The 19,339-nt window shown below is 38.2% G+C and overlaps 2 protein-coding genes across 5 annotated transcripts in view; one reads left to right on the top strand and one right to left on the bottom strand.

The window, feature by feature from the left end:
* LOC139119036 (aprataxin-like) overlaps positions 1–19,339 on the bottom strand; it is a 43,093-nt gene that overhangs the window by 10,873 nt on the left and 12,881 nt on the right. Inside the window, exon 1 of one of the 3 annotated variants that reach the window (XM_070682650.1) lies at positions 18,355–18,487. The exons of 1 other annotated variant lie outside the window; for it this stretch is intronic. In XM_070682650.1, the coding sequence (XP_070538751.1) occupies positions 18,355–18,446 (92 nt within the window). In that variant the 5' untranslated portion in view covers positions 18,447–18,487. Of the gene's footprint in view, positions 1–18,354; positions 18,488–19,339 lie in introns of those variants that run through there. One more of the 3 variants, XM_070682646.1, reaches the window with a different exon arrangement.
* Positions 5–16,752, top strand: LOC139119035 (mitochondrial intermediate peptidase-like). 2 transcript variants are annotated; one of them, XR_011548843.1, is made up of 18 exons: positions 6–416; positions 2,119–2,292; positions 3,089–3,177; positions 3,813–3,963; positions 5,047–5,229; positions 5,748–5,953; positions 7,128–7,188; positions 7,461–7,513; positions 8,491–8,644; positions 9,209–9,372; positions 9,965–10,004; positions 10,910–10,952; positions 11,578–11,723; positions 12,578–12,706; positions 13,101–13,166; positions 13,518–13,713; positions 13,990–15,256; positions 15,968–16,752. XR_011548843.1 is itself a non-coding variant. In XM_070682645.1 (17 exons), exons 1-17 carry the CDS (start codon positions 282–284, stop codon positions 14,052–14,054), a joined length of 2,055 nt encoding a protein of 684 aa, XP_070538746.1. In that variant the 5' UTR covers positions 5–281; the 3' UTR covers positions 14,055–16,752. The 2 variants fall into 2 exon arrangements, 1 of the variants encoding a protein (XP_070538746.1); XM_070682645.1 differs by having other exon boundaries at positions 5–416; positions 13,990–16,752.

Below are 19,339 nucleotides of genomic sequence, written 5' to 3' on the forward strand. Positions count from 1 at the left end.
CCATGATGCATTTGTCGCCAAAATGGCTGCGCCCTTGGAAAGGCGATCGGCACGTGAAAACGGAGGAAAAACACCGATTTACACGTAAATTAATGGAAACCAACAGCGTAATTAACTCTTGCTAAGTAACGTGTAAAACTTAAAAAACTGTCAAAGTTTAATTCACACGAAATCACGCGTTTGTTTTTGACTACACCGGTGCTTACGAGCTGACGAAATCAAAATTCACGCCTGTGCATTTGTATTGTAAACTTCATAGCTGAACTCCGTTGTGCATCGATATGATGATCGCATCGAGAAGCCGTGTACTTTGTCGTTGTCTTCGAGATGTACGATCAGTCACGACATGGTCGCCGTTAGCGTCTGCATTCAATACAAAGATTGAGACTCAAGAAGACTTCAAAGGGGCCAATGTTGTGAGTAGCATAATATTGTCTGAGCTAAAACCAAACACTCCTCCCCCCCGAACCAAACCACCCCTACACTCACTCAGTTAGGATCTTTCATTGCTTGCACTGTCTGCGATAAACAATTCCATGCTGTTCTCTTTAGTGAGGATATACAATGAAGCATAGCAGAATATCAATCACAGAAAATTGTATCTATGATGATGAAATACTTTTCCTCCTCCCCCTCCCCGCGGGACAAACAATTAAATGAAAGTACCCACAGCTGGTGCAACCAGTAGGGGCATTTTTTGGCATGTGTTTTTAGCATTTGTTTATCATGTTCAGTTTGCTGTGCTTGAGACAGATATAGAGATGGTTAGCTGCAAATTGTAGCTCTACGGTGGGGGGTCCTGCTAATTACTGCACGTGACTGCCCGTAGCTGCCTGAGGACTGCCCGAGAACTGTACGAGGACTGCCCGAGGAAAAAATAGGCCAAATTTCGCCCATTTTAACACTAAGCCAATAGGTCTAATGTATATCATGCCCGGCCAACCCAAAATATCATTGACTTTGCTGATTTCTCTGGCTGTTTTGGAAATCAGAAGACGCCTGACTTGAAGGACGTCGCCAGCTCGATGGCATTCAGTGCAAGAGGTGGTTCGATATCCTAGCCGCGTGCGTGCAGCTTGACAGCCTAACACCCCTTGCACTGAATGGTATGATCTCACAATCAAAGCTAGGGACGTCTTTCTTGTCGATGATCCAGCGTCCAAAACCGCTTGAGAAAACATAAGGTGAACGCCAAATCAATGATATTTTTGGTTAGCTGGACATAATATACATGTAAGTTGAACCTAATGGCTTAGTGTTAAACTTGGCTAAATTTGGCCTACTTTTTACACGTGCAGTCCTCAGGCAACTATGGGCAGTCACAGGCATTAATTAGTAGGACTGACAGTGAGGCGGTCGGTGATTTTTGGTTTTGTAGTGCAACCTTGTTCACCAGCACAGCTACAATGCCAAGGGCCATATAGAGTGGAAAACAAGCATGATGTCAGTGTAGCGTATTTAAGGTACCAAATATATTCGTTCCACTGTATATCATTGCACTTATCTATCAAAAAAGAACACTTCAGAATCTTCTACACTAAAGTTGTCATTTTGGGGGTTAAAAATATCCTGGGACACAGCGCTCATAATCGACAAAGATCTTCGGCAAAACAAAACATAACACATGTGTCACGCTTATTTTCCACTCTATAGGGCCTTCTGCATTGTAGCTCTACTGGTGAGAGAGGTCACAAAACCAAAAATCACCGACTGCCTCACCGTAGAGCTACAAGATTGCAGCCACAGATATGATATGCACTGTATAAATTATAAAGTTCAATTATAATATAAATGCATATGATACAAAATTGCTTTTTCATCTAGTTTTTAATTTAAAAGATTTTAAATGTTATAATTACTTTTTGACACACCACAAAGTAATGCCAATTTGTGTGCTGAACTAGAATTCACAGACATTTGCAAGTTTTGATAATTTATATTCTCATCTCATCCTCTTCTACAAAGTGACAATATACAATTTATGCTCAATGATTATGATGCATATGACAGCATGTCACTAAGAACTGCTGTGAGTGATACTGGTTGTCTTTTGATATGTTGACACTGTTCAAGGAAGGAAAATCATCTTTTTTCGAATCATGATTTCACCTTGTACAGGGATTGTTCGGTGTTCCAGAGTTAACTGAACCAAGCGGTTTCAGAGTAGCTCAAGAAAACTGTCTCAGGGAAGTGGAGGAACTGGTTCACAGTGCTGTTACCAGCCCGACGTCACCTGAAATCGTAAAAGTATTTGACAAGCTATCTGATGCACTCTGTCGGGTTGCTGATCTGGTGAGTACTACAAGAGTGCTCATATGGTGCTATCATAGACACTTGAAAAATCAATTGTGGCCATAAGTCGGTCAGTTTGTACACGCTTTCATGTATGTGTTTTGGTGAAATGTATTGCAAAATAAAGTTAAATGATAGATAGGAAGAGCTGCAAAGCAATGGAAAAGAAACCCTAATTCAAAATTAAGTAACAGAATTCAATGATATGAACTTACTTTGTACACAATATGCTTTATATACACGATGTGCTTTATATTACCACCTTCAGCTGGTGTAAACTAATCAATACAAGATCTCAATTTCCATATCTTTACAGAAGATATCATGCTGTGGCCAATGTTTGTGTCTATGCTTTTAATAATCAAATACACATACAAATGTATGGCCGTCATAAAATCCAACCACAACTTTTGATGATTCTGTGCATTTTCTGAACAGATATTGAACTGCAGGGATGTACTTTCTCTTTTAAAAAATCATCAAATATGTTCTGATTTATCAATTTTACGGCTCTGAAAGGTCATATTCCAGCTCAGATTCCATGAAATTGAAATGATAGGTCATTCTGAATCTGTGTTTCCTCTGAGTTCAATTTGCTCCTGGCCAGTGTTCAATTTTAAATCTGTTACTCCTGCCAGACAATTTCGCATTGTACCAACTTTTAATAAAATTGTCCACTGTGTGGACAATGGATGTCGGTAAGTCCCCTCGCCAAACTCAATTTTTGGGTTGCATACTGTAATTTGGTGAGTTTCTGAAATGCTGAAACACTGCTCACTATGAAAATCTTCCACAGGCTGACTTCATCAGGGTAGCACATCCCAAGAATGATTACATTGAGGCTGCTGAGGAGGCGTGCTTCTCTGTGGGTAATATGGTTGAAAAGTAAGTGAAATTCTCCCGTACTGATTACATCATAGTTTTCCTGATAGTTGTCTGTCACAGGCTAAGAAGAAACTTAGGGGTGAGCAAATCCACTAGCCTGACCTCATGGCCCAGCAGTTTTTCTCAATCTGTCCAGGTGGGCCAACGCTTTTTTGTATCTACATGCCCAGCAGATTAGTGATTTGGGAAAATTGGTGGGGAGGAAATACTTCCATGTACTTCCCCAAAATGCAGTGTCATTGCTGAATTATAACCTGCATAACCTGCAGCATATTAGTAGAATATATTCTGATAATGATTTATTGGTAAAAAGTGTAACTTGGCAAAGGGGCTAGTGGATTCTTATGGTTGGCCCATACTTTTTCAGAGCTACTAGCCCAGGGGGTGGATGTGAAAAGAACTTGCTCACCCCTGCAGCGTATGCATTTTCATGTTGCCATATTTGTGAATCATTATATTTACACTTTGAACTCTAGAGTGAAATATGTAATCGGGCATTGTTTGACAGACTGTCATTGATTCATGTTCTACTGTATTGCCATCTGATTGGGTGTTACGTTTCCTCTTCTCTTCAGTGATTTACAAAACTACATATTGGTCAAAATACATCATGATTCTTCCCTTTTTCCCCCCAGGTTGAACACACATGTGAAACTTCACAACTCTCTCAGGAAACTCTTAGACAATGAACAAGTGTTTGGAGCGATGAACAGTGAATGCAGGAGAGTGGCAGAACTCTTCATGTTTGATTTCCAACAAAGTGGAATTCATCTTAGTGCTGGCAAGGTGAGTGTATGATTTCCATCAAAGTGGTATTCACCCCAGTGCTGGCAGGATGGGTACACAATATCTCGTTGGAATTGGCAAGCACAGCCCTAAACATCATGTTGGTCAAGAATAGCATTATGTGTTACTTGTCGTATTAATACTGGGGTTCCCCTTGTATAGCAATGCAATCAGATTAGGGGGTAGGGGACAGTAGAAATGTCACGGGGTTCCGCAAATCATGAACCACTCTTCCCCAGCCATAGTGAAAAACACTGCCTTCAAGTCTGAATGCCCAAGGTAAGATCTGTGAAAATTTTAACAAAAACGAATACTGCAGACGGCTGCTTTTGCCACGATCATTTTGCAATAAGACATAGACATCTCTTCATGCACAGTGTCAGTGCACTCTAAACACTCACAAGGTACACATTTCCCTTGTTCATAAAGTCGGGATGCATTTTTGTGGGTTTAAATTGTGAAAAAGGTGAGTGATAAATGCTGTCGTACAGCAGGACATCTAATTAACAGAAAACATACTCTACAAAAACAACAGTGTCAGACCTGGGTTTGTTTGATTCTAGAAGTACCTTGAATGAAGAACTAAAAGATGGAGAGTTTGACAGTATAGAATGTGTCATTTGGTCAGTAATACCTTGCCCCTGATAAGTGCCTTATGCAATAATCCGTGTTTTCCCTGCATGTTCATAGAAACTAAGGGGCAGACATGAAATTTGTAGGTGGCTCTTATATTTCATCATTTATGTAACGTTTCAGGTCCTGCTTTCAAACTTCCCCACTATCAAAAAGAGAACATAAAATTTCACCTAGTGTTAATGGAGACGTAATAACAGATTAATTAACAAGTTATTACATTTGGTTCACCATCATACATGCGGATGGACAGTGTCCAGCGTGTGTTTAGTGAATTTGGCACTTTGGCTTGGACACTTACATTATAAATGTGACAACACACCGGTTTTATGCAATGTTTTGCATGATTGTGATTCGTAAGTGCTAAGTCATTAGTAATACAGTAGATTTAGACATTTACTTGCAAGTGTCACATCACTGATTTTTTGCTCTTTCTTGGCTAACTTTCAGAGGAGGAAAGTTGTTAAACTCAACAGCGAGATTCTCAGGCTGGGCAGTGAGTTCATGCAGGGAACCCAAACACCAAACGTTGTTGCCAGAGATCTATTACCTGAACATATCCGCAATTCATTCATACTTGAAGGTGACACTATCAAAGTGAATGGACTGTATACAGACTCACCAAATGACATTGTAAGTTTAACACTGATTTCGTTCCAGCTCATGTGTTATCAAGACTACTTAGGAGAGACATTTTTATTCCATCGGCATTTCTGTAGTTCATTACCAGTAAAATGGGTTCTCGATAAACAAGATGCTGCGCTAAAGAAAAAATACGTCAATCTTAAAACAACAAAAGTCGGACAAAACTGTTCCGTCTTATGTCGCTATAAAAGACAGTGAGAGAAATATAGTAATTTACAAATTTCTCATTAAAGCGCGTCTTTGTTGTGGAAAATATCATAGAACTTACTTGCTGCTACCCTATTGTGAGATTTTAGGTTCATATTAAAGTGGATACCTTTTCTGTCTTTTGTATATTCGTTCTCCGTCACTTCATATGCATCAAATTTTATTGATGCTGTCCATCTCTGGGCACTGAACAAAGATTATAAATTGATCTGGCAGAGTGAATTCAATTTTTCTCTCATGACGTTTGAGTCAAGAATTTACTTGAAATCATCATTTTGTGTACGTGTCCAATCCTGCAGGTCAGAGAGGTAGCGTACAAAATCTTTCTTTACCCCAACCCTCATCAAGAACAACTCCTGGACAAGCTTCTTTCAGCCCGACACGACCTGGCCAATCTAGTGGGATACCCGACCTACGCTGACAGGGCCTTGAAATCGTCCATGGCTCAGACCCCTCAGAATGTCATGAACTTCCTTGAAATGACAGCAAGCAAAATCCATGGCAGGTAGGACACTGGAGAATTTGAAAGGCATTGTAAACTAACTCCGAAAAGAAGATTCTAGAAATTTCTTTTCTGTTTATAAACTTTTAAATTGGTGAAATTGTGAAAATAATATATTGCTGATTTGAAATAAAAAGAATGTGATTATTTAGAAATTAATGAAGACAGTTGTTAAGGCTCATAGTACCTTCATTTGAACTCCATAGATGAACTGTTTAAGGTAGCATGCGCCTCGAAAGTGAAAGACTTAAACATTTGCTCAAACTTATGTGAGGAATCTTTTAATTGTTCTTTTTCAAAATCAAGAATAAAAATCAGGAGTCACCGTGCAAATTTTGGTACTAGAGAAACAAGTGACCCAAGATTTACCGATATTTCAAATTCAAAATGACCGCCATCACTGTGTTAACTCTATGGAGAAAAACTAAAATATTCGATTTTCGAAAAACTAAGAGCTTTAAAATGAACCCCACAAGTGGTAGATCAGAAAAGAATTGTAAAAGTTTGAGAGTCCGAATGTCTGTCCCCGAGGCATGTTCTACCTTAAAATGACACTAAAATCTGTGCTATGGAACATAAGTTGAATGTCCTTTTTTGCATGACCTTACATCAGAAAGTACAGTATGCCAGATATCCAGCCTAATATCTGTCTTCAAACCAATCCATTGTAATCCTCATAATTCGACTTCTAGCCTTTGTTTATATTTGAAAGCACAGTTCTGCTAAAACTGTCTTGTTTTCTGTAGTTCAGTTTTGAATGTTAAAGGGCCCGTAGCTGTAACAGTTGAAGATGGTTTCACAGATTGTGTTTTGTATATCAATTGCAGTTCTTGCTCTTCTCCCTAAAGCATGTTGCAAGATTAACTATTTAGTTGGTCAACACAGCGTCTATCAGCATCTATACTCGTATAGTGCACTGGTATTGTTTACTATATGTATGTATTCTGGTTGGGACCAGGATCGACTTGTCAACAGTAACAATGCAGTACAGGCTTAGTTGACAAGCAGAATACTGTGTATCTCAGCATACTTTATGAGTGTAGAGCAAGAAATTAGTTGACGATAAAAACAAACTGGAAAAAAGATCAGAAAAAAGTTACAGCTGCTGGTACTGTCTACAGTATGTTTAAACTAACCGAGTTCTGAGGTCTTATATGCTAATTCTTTTCTCTCTCAGGGCATTAGATGAAATTTCACAGCTGAAGACAATCAAGAAGAAGTACAACAGTAGAAATCCAGTAAGACATAATGTTCAACTGCTACACCCCAAAACCAGCGGAAGCATGAACAACCACAACTGTACATGTCAAAGTCTGTCCCATCCTGAATCAAAGGCCACATTGCACAGCGCCCTCTACAGGGACTTACTGAAGAATTTGCCAGCTCCCAGGTGTTATGTATTCATAAAGAGAAATATGAAATGAATTAGTACATTATATTCATGGTATTGTTTGTGTAAAATGCAGACTAAAGGTTTACTAATTATCAGTTTCTTTTCATCTCTTTACAGAATATCATGGCCTGGGATCTAGCATTCTATGTAGGAGTTGCCAAGCATCAGAAGTAAGTACAGATATGAACCCTTTGTTTACATGTACTCCTGAAAAACATTTTACCCAGCAGATGCCATTGTGCTTCGAGTAGAGGGATTACTATAGGTTGAAATTGAATGATAAGCTAGTTTCATTTGGGATTTACTGATCTTTGATGAGAGCCAAATGTGATAATTCCACTTATTTGCAGAAATACTGTTTAGTTTCCTCCTTCCATAGCTGGAACTTTAATGATTTTTTTCATTTTTTGTTTACAGTTTCTTGTTCTATTCCCCAAAGCATGTTGAGATACACAGAATTCAGCTTGTCAACTCAGCCTGCATGTATGTAGACTGCATTGTTATTTTTGATGAGTGAATTCTGGTCCTGACTGGAATCCTAATGTAAACAATAACTGTCCATATTAAATGTATTGATCCTGTGCTGACAAGCTCTGTAGTTGGTGTTTCATAATGCTTTGTGGAGCAGAACAAGAACTTGCAATTGACATACAAAACAAAAATAGTGAAAAATTCATCAAAAGTTAGAGCTACGGGCTCTTTAAGGTAGTATGCGCCTCGAAAAGGAAAGACTTAAACTTTTGCTCAAACTTTCCTGAATGAAACTTTCATCCATTCTCTTACCAAATCAACAATAAAAATCGGGTGTCACCTGAAAAAGATTGGAACCAGCGAAACAAATTACCCAACATTTTACAATATTTGAAATTCAAAATGGCCGCCATTCCTGTGTTAACTCTATGGGGAAAAATTAAATTTTGGATTTCGAAAAAACTAAAGCTTTAAAATGAGCCTCCACAAGTGGTAGATCAGAAAAGAAGTGTAGGAATTTGAGAGTCCAGCTCTCTGTCCTCGAAGCGTGTTCTACCTTAAATGTGAACAAAAAGGTTTTAATTAGAATTAATCTTGAAGTTAGTGGCACAAACACTTTATTGTAGCACCAATAGCGGTAGCTTCTCATGCTCACTTCCTATTGGTTGTTTGGCAGGTGTGACATTAATTCTATGCAATACACGCCCTACTTCTCACTGGGTACTTGCATGGAAGGGCTGAGTTTGATATTTACCAGTCTCTATGGAATCAAACTGGAAGAGGAAGACACACTGCCTGGAGAAATTTGGTCTCCTGATGTCAAAAAACTGGTTTGTATGAATAAAAGATGTAGTTTTCTTCTTGTGTGCAAAATATTGCCTTTCTGTAAATACAAATCTTCTAGTGTTTTTGACAAATCTTTGTGCAGCAGTAAACAAAGGGATAATAGACAGTTGGAAAAAATGCCCTGTTGATCATTATTCTGCACTGATTAAAAAATGTGTGGCAAAATTACAATTTTTAATGTTAATTGATGATATTTGCGTTATTTTCATTTTGTATGTCAATTATTAGTTCTTGTTCTTCTCCCAAAAGCATTTTGAAACACAAGCTACATTTATTTTGCTTGTCAACACAGTGTCTATACGTGGAAAATGCATCGCTATTGTTTACATTTGTACTCAAGTCCGGACTTGAATTCACTTGTTGATGACAACAATGTAATCCACACATACACAGGCGGAGTTGACAAGCTGAATACTGTGCATATCATCATGCTGTAGGGAATAAAACAAGAAAGTGTGTTGTCAATAAAAAACAACTGCATGGAAAAATTTAATAGCTAAGAATGTTCATTTAAAAGATTTGGAATTGTTTTTACTTTCTCAATGAAGGCTGTCGTACATGAATCAGAGGGCATTCTGGGATACATTTACTGCGATCTGTACGAGAGGCCTGGCAAATCCCAACAAGATTGCCATTTTACAATACGAGGAGGGCGTTGCCTTGACGACGGCTCCTACCAAAAGCCAGTGGTTGTTCTCATGTGCAGTTTTCCGTAAGTATGACAAAGCAAGATGTTTTGATATTCTTATCATCAGTTTCCAGTCGAAGGTGAACTTTTTAAGGTCAAATGTATTAACACAGATGCATAAAAATGGTTGTTGTTTGAAGGATGATGCCAAAAATTCCTCTTCATAATTATCACACATTACTTTTATTCTGTTCACCCCCGATTCATGTGAACGGGTCCACAATTACCATTGATAACAATAGGTTTGGGCCAAACCATGGTGGTGAAAGGGTTAAAAAACAAATATCTCACACTGTTGTACTGCTCCTATTCTGTGCTGTATAATAATGTGCACTGAAATTTGTTGCCAGGCTAGGCTAGCACAGCAACCAATACGTGTATGTGGCAAAACTTTGCCATGCTAACTCTGCCAAACTTGCTGAAATTGGCTACGCTCAACTAAATTATTAAGGTCCTGTGCACTTCCTTCAACTTAATTAAAAGGTTATGTGCACAGGTAGAATGATAGGACCACATCACACAGCCAATGGGAGTCTGTGAGAAAATGCTTGGAGCTAAGATGCCATTGTCATGCAGTACGTCTTATATTTCTGTAAATTCCCTTTCTACATTTCAGGTCTCCCACCAAACACATGCCTTCTCTTCTTACTCATTCGGTAAGTTAGCAGGTGATTTCAGCATATTCTCTTACTCAGCAGTTACTAGGTTTCATTTCAGGGAATTCCCATCATTCTTATAACCTTCAAGCCATGCAAAGAATGCAGCCCATTATTTAAAAAGTACACTAATGTGTTTCAATGTTAAACACATTATAAACTGTAGTCTGATTTTTGACCAAAATTTTAGTTTTTCAATCAACTAAATAATTCATGATGTATTTTCACCTTGCACAATCGAGAAATAATAGTACAACTGTTTCATATACATGACAACCATACACTTATGGATGTTTACTATCGTGTGTTACCAACAGACTGTACTAAAACTCTGCTATTGCATTCTATGTTTTTAGAGATTTGAATGGGACTTTACATGTGCTACTTGTGGCTACTCTGCCTATAAGTTTTTGCTTACAAATTTTGGAAGATGTACCATATAGGCCCATGTGCTTGCATATTGTCACATTGTAGTGTTCTTTATGGAGGAGAAAATGAAATTTCTGTCTTTGATTCTTGAATATAACATGGAAATAATCAAATAGAAAACTTGCATGTGTAAATTTTTCTGTGATGTTTTGGAAGTTTTAGAGTAAATGCTAAACAAAGAATTAGTTACTCTGGCCTAATGATTAAGCTTAAGATGTAAGTAAAATTGTGTATGATTGTGAATCATGTGAAAATAAATGTACTCACTTGAGAGAGAAAAAAACTAAATGTCTTACGCGCTATATCATGTTATAGAGATAAGAAATAAGTAAAGAAACAGAAACTACAAGCAAAAATTGTTCCAGGAATACTTGTGTAACAATCTGCTGACTTATTTAATTGTTACTGAAAGACAAGTGCAAGATTGTTCAGATTTGAAATTTTGTTCACACCATTGTCCTCTGTTTATTTCACAGATGATGGAAAACTTGTTTCATGAGATGGGCCATGCAATGCATTGTGAGTACCAAAAGTTTTAAATTTGAAGTTTTTTATAAAAAATTTTATATATCCTTATCAAAACTGTTTACTGTATGCATGATTTCTTCTCGCTTATAGAACTTTGTAGATAGCTTGCTTTGAAGAGTTTCTGTCAGTGACTGAAGAAACAAAATTGTGACAATGAACGTCATGATATCAGTACACAAGAAAAAAGATTGACCGTTTCAGGCCAAAGTCTGAAAAACTATAGGCTTGTTTCTTACGCATTGAAAAAATCCTTACAACAATGATATGTTGATGTTTATTTTTTGAGGTCGCACAATCCAATAGCAGACATGAAAACAACAAACCAGAAGTTTTACATACAGTTGCACGTGTTCTAGACTTCTAACTGTACTAACTGTGAATATGATCTTTCAGACATTACATAAGTGTGAACTTTATTATTCTTTCTGTTTATTTTTTAATCAAAGAGAGCAAGAAGTCTAATGCTGCTCTTGTCGAAATTGATGGATGTGAGGAAGAGAAACAAAGTTTGTTTTTCTGCCTTGGCTTAACTGACCTTGCTATGAGAATTCCTTGGTTTGTCACCATAGAGGGCGATGTTTAAGTAATCGGTTTGATTCTTTGTATCTCATCATAGCCATGCTAGCACGGACCACATATCAACATGTGACGGGTACTCGCTGTTCCACAGACTTTGCAGAGGTGCCGTCAGTACTCATGGAGTATTTTGCAAATGACTACCGTGTTCTCAAGCAGTTTGCAAAACATTACAAAACTGGTGAGGTAAGCCCCTAAAATACATAGTCCATTCAGAAGTCCGAGGTATATTGGTAGTGTGGCACAAGCCTAAGACATGACTGTACCAGTATTGGTCAGGGGCTGATGTGTAACTGAAAAAAAAAGATTCGTTTTAACATCTGACAATAAAACTGTGCTGGCTGCATTGTTCTGATGATGTGGACAGGTTCAAGTGCAAGATCACAAAGCTGGCAGATTGAGGAAGTGAGCTCATCAAATTTGAAATAGCTATTACCTTAGTGTCTGTCCATCAGAGCTCAGTTTCACTATTTCATCCCTTTTTTCCTGCATATCGGTCCAACTTTGCCACAGAAAACAATAGAATTGGGACAAACCATGGTGGTGAAAGGGTTGAAAAGAAATAAAGTTTGAACTGCACAATTTGTCAGAGAATCAGAATACTGTATGGATTGAAAAACTGAAGTCAAATCTCAGTTGTCTTTTATCCAACACGACATTTCAGGTTGTGTTGAAAATCTTAGCTTTAATCACGACACAAAAAACACTTGTCACAAACGGTGGACAAAGAATTCTACAGCAAGAATTGTACATGCTCTGACGATGATGCTTTCATGAAACATCTTTGCACAACAGCTTAGAATAACAGAATACCACAAAGTTATATCTCAGCAGAATATCACAGAAGGCTGTTGTTTTGAACAAATGAAGCCAGAAATGTCAGCCATTTGGATTCAATGTGAATCTGAGTTTATAAAATTATGTAGATGGTGTTAAATTATTGTTACAGCAGCTTTTAACCACCCAAATGTGGACTAGAAGACACCGCTAGGCCTTTCATGTTCCTTCTCTCACATATCCTCTGTGTTCACTTGGTTCAGACACTCCCTGAAAGGATGATTTCAAATCTGTGTTCTGCCAAAAAGATGTTTTCAGCCTGTGACATGCAGCAACAGGTCTACTACGCCATTCTGGATCAGCTATACCACGGAAAACATCCACTGCCTACGGTAATGCCAGAGTTCTTTGATCTTTGAAAATTTTATCAAATGCTAAAGAGACCTTCAGATGGTAGACCTGAAGGTTCGACCAGACATGTCCTTAAAGAACCGTTCTCAACACATTGTTATGATAATTTTCATTTACAAATAGGTAATGAACTTGAGATATATCCCCACTTTCTGCCTTTCAGTTTAAGTTGAATGGAAAATATACACTGCTGTCTTCAATCACTCTTCCTTTCTCTCTTTACATGCCTTTTCTGTTCCACTTACACCTCCCTCCATGGCTCTCTCTCTCTCTCTCTCTCTCTCTCTCTCTCTCTCTCTCTCTCTCTCTAGTAATTTGGTTTTCATGCCTACAGTTTCCTCTCATCCCATTTTGTTTCTCTCTATCACTTTTCAGACGACAACTGAATTGCTGTCAGAAATCCAAAACAAGTACAGCTGCCTTCCACACGTGGATGGAACTGTGAGTATTGCAAGACTTCTCCTCTGTGTCTTTCTAAGCATAGGGAACACTTTCAACTTGATCACATCCTAGGCTCAAGGACAATTCGCTGGAATTATTCAGATACCTGTTACACAACAAACTGTGTATCTGTGTATCCCAGTACACCTACTGTTTCATTGAAAATACAAGGGTACAGAAACAATTTTAAATAGTCAATGAATCAGTGATATATGCCATTTTCAGTGTCTTATATACAAGGAATTCTCTTCCACTATTTGTCATTAAATTTTCTATCAGCCAACAAAATTGTGCCATGTCTATATCAGAGTGTTTGTTTGTAAACGTATGTTCTTATCATGTCTTTCCTAGGCCTGGCAATTAAGATTTGGTCACTTAGTCGGCTACGGTGCTAAATACTACAGTTACCTGCTGTCAAGGGCGGTTGCCTCGCTGATATGGCAACAGTGTTTCCATAGCAACCCGCTGGATAGGCAAGTGGGTGAGAATTACCGACGGAAGATGCTGGCATTAGGCGGCGGTGAAGAACCTTCTATTCTTGTGAAAAGTAAGTTGGTTTGATAAAGAATAAATTTCTGTAAATGATGAATTGGTATCACTCTGCCTTCTTTTGTCTCTACCTTCCCCATTTCTGATGACAGTACTTTCTTTCCTGTTGACATGCCATATAAAAATCACTGGACTTTTGTTTTCAAAACAGTCACATAAATATAAAATATTGTACTCTCAAATTTCATTTTCATGATTCAGTGTCCATTATAGCTGCCACAGTAATGAATAATTCAACTCACTAGCTTTTTGTGCTGTTTTTGTATCGCCCTAGATATGCTTGGACAAGCGCCCTCTATGTCTCAACTTGTGGAAGCCTTGATTCAAGATGCCTTCTGATCACTAGCGCATTATCAGGTCACAGACTTTGATGCAAAGGATGGAAAAAACCAGCTGATTTTATGTGTGGTCTGTCGCTGCAGTGTTGGTGACGCAGAATTGTGACAATGGAGTACTCTCATGACTGATTGGTTGAAAAAAATGCCGAGTTTGAATGGATGCAAGGATCATTAGGCTGACAAAGTTCGTGTCTTCATATGCAATGAATAACATCAGCATGGGCATTATACAAGCGTAGAGTATGAGTGTGAAAATTGTACCGCACATAAAATCACATTTTATCTGCTTCATTGTACGTGAACATTTCTACTCTACAATGTTGTTTAAATGGCTAATCAGACACTTTGACACAAGTAAGAAAATTATCTTACTGAAGATCATAAACGAAATGTTTTGAAATGTAACGTAAGAGCAATACTGATTCTGTTTATACTGTTCTCTAGTTTTTCACTTTTTTTCAGAAAAACAAGGGTAGTTCAGGCAATTTTGTGATGAACCAGAGGGTCATAAATCTTTCAATAACAGTGTTTTGTAAGTGAAACCATGGTGTCTCCTAGCTTATGTATCACCCCTATTTTCCTGTATATGGTTTCTACCATACCAATACAAATAATGGGGTTAAAACAATAAGTTAGTATAATATGGGTAGGTTAGCTTTGGAAACGCCATGAAAGAAATATAAACCAATCCCTGATGGACTGTTTTATCTCTCAATAAGCAGCCCAGTTATCAACAGTTTGATGCATTAATAATTTCATGTTGATGAAATTTGTAAGACAAGCCAAGAACTTTTTCAAGTGCTTGGGTGTTAGTAAGGATAATGTGTTCGCCATATCGTACATGCAATGTAATTTCATTACAATTTTGTCTTAGCTTTGACAAATACTTGAACACTACCTGAACTGATCTTGCTTTCAGTCTGAATGATGACAAGCAATCATATGAGTGTTAAACACGCCCATTTCAATCCTTCATGTTAAACACGCCCATTTCAATCCTTCAATTTAATTATAACACTTGACATCAGCCTAACAGAATCTGATCACAAAACGAATCAGCCCATTGTATGCGTGCCATTTGTAATTGGGCATTGTAAGCAAAATTTACCAAATTGTGTATTTGCATCTTTTCCCAAACGTTCAGATGATTAAGTGTAATGTTTGAGTTAAGGGTATACTTTCATCTGTTCCAATTCTGCCTAAGTTTCCATGATCGATGATCGATGATCTGATTAGTCTAGACAATCCTGACATATCAAATTACTTACATCATATTTACCCTGACGAGTTGGAAATCAAAGAAACAACAGAGGGTAGGAACTCTGCTTCATATCTTGATCTGTTCCTACAAGTGGGTACTAATGGGCTACACACTAAGCTGTATGACAAAAGGGATGATTTCGATTTTGAAATCATAAATTATCCCCACTTGTCAAGTAATATTCCATCTGTACCTGCTTATGGTGTGTACGTGTCTCAACTTCTCAGATATTGTAGGGCTTGTGATTCCTACACTGATTTTCAACTGAGACACAGCTCATTGGCATCAAAATTACTGAGACAAGGATACACAACAAAAAGACTCATTAGGACTTTCAAAAAGTTCTATGGTCAATATGACGACATTGTGGCCAAATATGACACCTCGGTCACTCAAATGACTAACGACAGCATTCCCGGCTTTGACTTATTACAGTGATTCATATCCTGTATCCTTTCATACAATATTTAGACAATTTTGGGACCAATCCTGACGGGTGTAGCATGCTAGCAGGGTACACTTACCCATTCCGGACACCTGGTACCACCACTAATTATCTGTGGTTCAGGATGGTCCTACTTAAATTTGTAAATCACAATTGTCCCATGGACCTGGTAATATATTACCTTGAATGGAAATGATTATTGGACCAGTTTAATGTCATATTCCATGGAAAGAAAATCTAACCAATCACACATTTTAAGCCGGTGGCCGCTTTTTAAAAACAGCGCCCTCACATGGGCATTTTGAATACCAAGGAACGCCCCTTTCACCGTATATGGGCATATTTAGATTACAGGTGACTGTATACCTTTAAATTTGGAGTGTCAAAAACACTAACATTTTGACGAGATGTTATTTTCTTAAGATAATCATGTAAAATCAGTGAAAATCAGCAGTTGCAATCACATCATCAGCCCAAACAATTATTTGAAAAGGCATTATTGCAGTATTAGGAATGAAGAATATCACATCTCCTTGACCCTAGCACCTCTTTGCAGCACCAACTACTGACAAAGAGGCTCCATTTTTGCCTAGAAAAAGGCTCTGGCTCTCAAAGATGACAGTATTATAGTTGGAGTGATTAATTTACAAATATTCTGATGGTTAATCACCATAATTCGTCGTCTGTCAATCAGCATTAGACATTTTTTTAAATTTCAGTGCAGGTTTTGTCTTTATATCAGTGTTTGATCACAAGTGAGAATTTTCACTACTTGCCGTTCAATTGCAATTAGAAATGTACGCACAACAGAAAGTAAGTAAGGAAGTTTTGATTTTGTGTGGGAGTGAACGTGACGTGACTTCAGTTTTTGTGTGGGGGGGTTGTTTTGTGGTGTTAGGGTACAAGTGTCCTGATGAAACTATTTTAACGTGAAAAAGTTGTACAACTGTAATGGTTTGTTTTGAAATTAAAAGTACGTTTCATTGGGCTATACTGCTCTGTAAGTGTCTTACCATGCTGATGCTGAAGGCGTACGTACGGCAAAGTAGGCAGTGCTGTGTGAAATGGGTGGCGTTGTCTTCACACAGGGGAGTTGCTGTGGTGTGAAAACACTATAATATTTCTCTCATCTAGGAATCAAAATACAAATATTCCAAAAGTTGTAATCCATACAGATGAAAGATGAGACCAATATGTTTCAAATCATCATTAACAAAAACGTGTCGAAGGTTGGTAACCTATTCATAATCATGTGTGAAATATATGTACATGGTCGTAAATTTCATAATAAAGCTAAGGTAATATGCGCCTAGAAAGTGAAAACCTTCAACTTGTTTTCAAACTTTCCTCATGCAATATTTCATTTATTTTAATCAATAAGAATCGGGGTCGCAGTGCAAATTTTGCTACTAGAGAAATAAATTACCCAAGATTTTCCTATATTTAAACTTCAAAATGGCCGCCATCCCTTTTTTAACTCTATGGAGAAAGATAAAATTGTCGAATTTCGAAAACTTAAGCTGGTAAAACGTTTTCTTACACCAAGAGCTTTAAAATGAACCCCTACAAGTGGTAGATCAGAAAAGAATTGTAAAAGTTTGAGAGTCCGAATATCTGTCCCCGAGGCGCGTACCTTAACTATATTGGGGGAAAATAAATTTCCGATTTTCACAAAAAAAGATCAAAAACGATCACAAAAGTTTCATGAAGGCTTACCCCATCGGCTTTAAAATTAGTCCATACAGTCTGCAGTACATAAAAGTGAAAATTTTAGTGTTCCAAAACTGCCAAATAAGTGTATACGTTAACAACGGGTACTTTGAAGCGTGTGCGCATAAATATCTTTGCGAAATTAAAAGATCCGCGTCAGTAGGTTTAACTAGAGTGGCTAATACTGGCACATGGTAGACAATTACACTGTGACAGAAACACGTACAGGTTGAAGGAAAACAAACAGTGCGATCACAGTTGTCCTGTTGTACAATAAACTTGCCCCTTTACTAAGGGCTGTCGACTAGGTGAATACAGCTCCGTTGAGCTGTAGCGTGCCTTCTTAATAGTGAATGGAAGTGGTAACTGTTATAATTGGCATCGGGATGAAAAGAATAATGGTAAAATGTCGACTATAAACATGCTTAATTACTGTTTTTTTTAACCTGACAATTGCCAATTCTTACATCGCGTCTCTGACTACAGGCGCTCCAAGTGTTGAATGTTGTAGAAGTTGCAGGAGGGAAGAGGGTTCCTGACCGTTTTACTTTCTATGATTACAGCAAATACTCAAGATCGCCTGTTTCTCTGATCTGCCAGTCCAGCAGCTGATGTAACACCCTCATCCGACACTCTTCTCGGTAGTGCGCGCTTCGACATTGAAGTATTTAACTTCTACTCAGCTTTCTGCAAGAAATCTTTTGGACATTCTCTAACCAGATCAAGATCAAAATCAGGGGTCATCATGCAAAGTTTGATAGCACAGAAACAAAATACCCAATATTTACCGATATTTGATATTCAAACTGGCTGCCATACCCGTGTTAACTCTTTGGAGAAAAATAGAAATTTCGATTTTTACAGAACGACGAAAACTATACTTACTCCAAGATATTCAAAATGAGCCCACAAAAGCAGTCGGTCAGAAAGGTTTGGGGAAAATTTGAAAGTCCGAATATTTTTGTCCCGAGGTGCATTCTAACTTACAATCTTACTGTTGGCTCCAGAGGAACCTCAGCGACACGAGGGGGAGTAGTTTACTCTGTTTGAAGAGAAACGAAAATGCCCGGGGGAACGAATTCTCATCTCGAGTGAGAACTGCGCATGCGTAAGGATAGTTGTAAGCAAAATTTATTCATTTGCAAAGGATGTTAAGGCTGACAGCCTTAATCTAAGTCACATATTTGAAATATGCATTTGTTTCACTTTCCTTCGGTAGAGAGTTATTACATTTTTTTTTTTCCAGGTCATCCATTTTTCATAGAAAAGTGAACCCCGAACACCAGTAAAACTGGCATCATTATTAATTGAAAGTCGAAATGTGTGCTCTGTGTTTCCAATCAAATGGCATTTTATTGCATAATTGACATGACTTTAAACCCCGACCCTGGATCTTGAAGGGGCTTCGGTCACGATGGACCCGTTTCTCTTTTCAAGAAAGTGTTACTTTGACATGTTTCAGCGCATCAAAGAAATACAGCAGACAAAAGGGACCCAGTGCTGCCAGCTCAGTGTTTTCCCGCTTCTTGCCTGCAGCGTCTGTTGTTTTCTATATGACGTCTACGCTGGTGTTCCATGTCCTGGAAATAATTGACAATTACCGAATCTGTTCTGAAAGTTTCCCGATCGGCAGTATCGTAGAACGCGTCAACATTTCAGTGCCGAGAAGTCATCCTCATGAAAATGCGGTCAAATGAAAGTACACCTTTGCAAGCTGACGAGCGGAAGGTGCCACCGGCGACATAAGAGCGGCCGCGTACAAGAACACTTTCACTTGAGCACCGCTGCTGGCATGGGGGGCGATTAAAGCATGGCTTGTCTACGACACAATGGCTTGTATACTCGTTTGTCAAAGATAAACATACCCGTG

This window comes from Ptychodera flava, chromosome 19 (genome assembly GCF_041260155.1).
Source record: "Ptychodera flava strain L36383 chromosome 19, AS_Pfla_20210202, whole genome shotgun sequence".
In the NCBI taxonomy this organism is placed as follows: domain Eukaryota; kingdom Metazoa; phylum Hemichordata; class Enteropneusta; family Ptychoderidae; genus Ptychodera; species Ptychodera flava.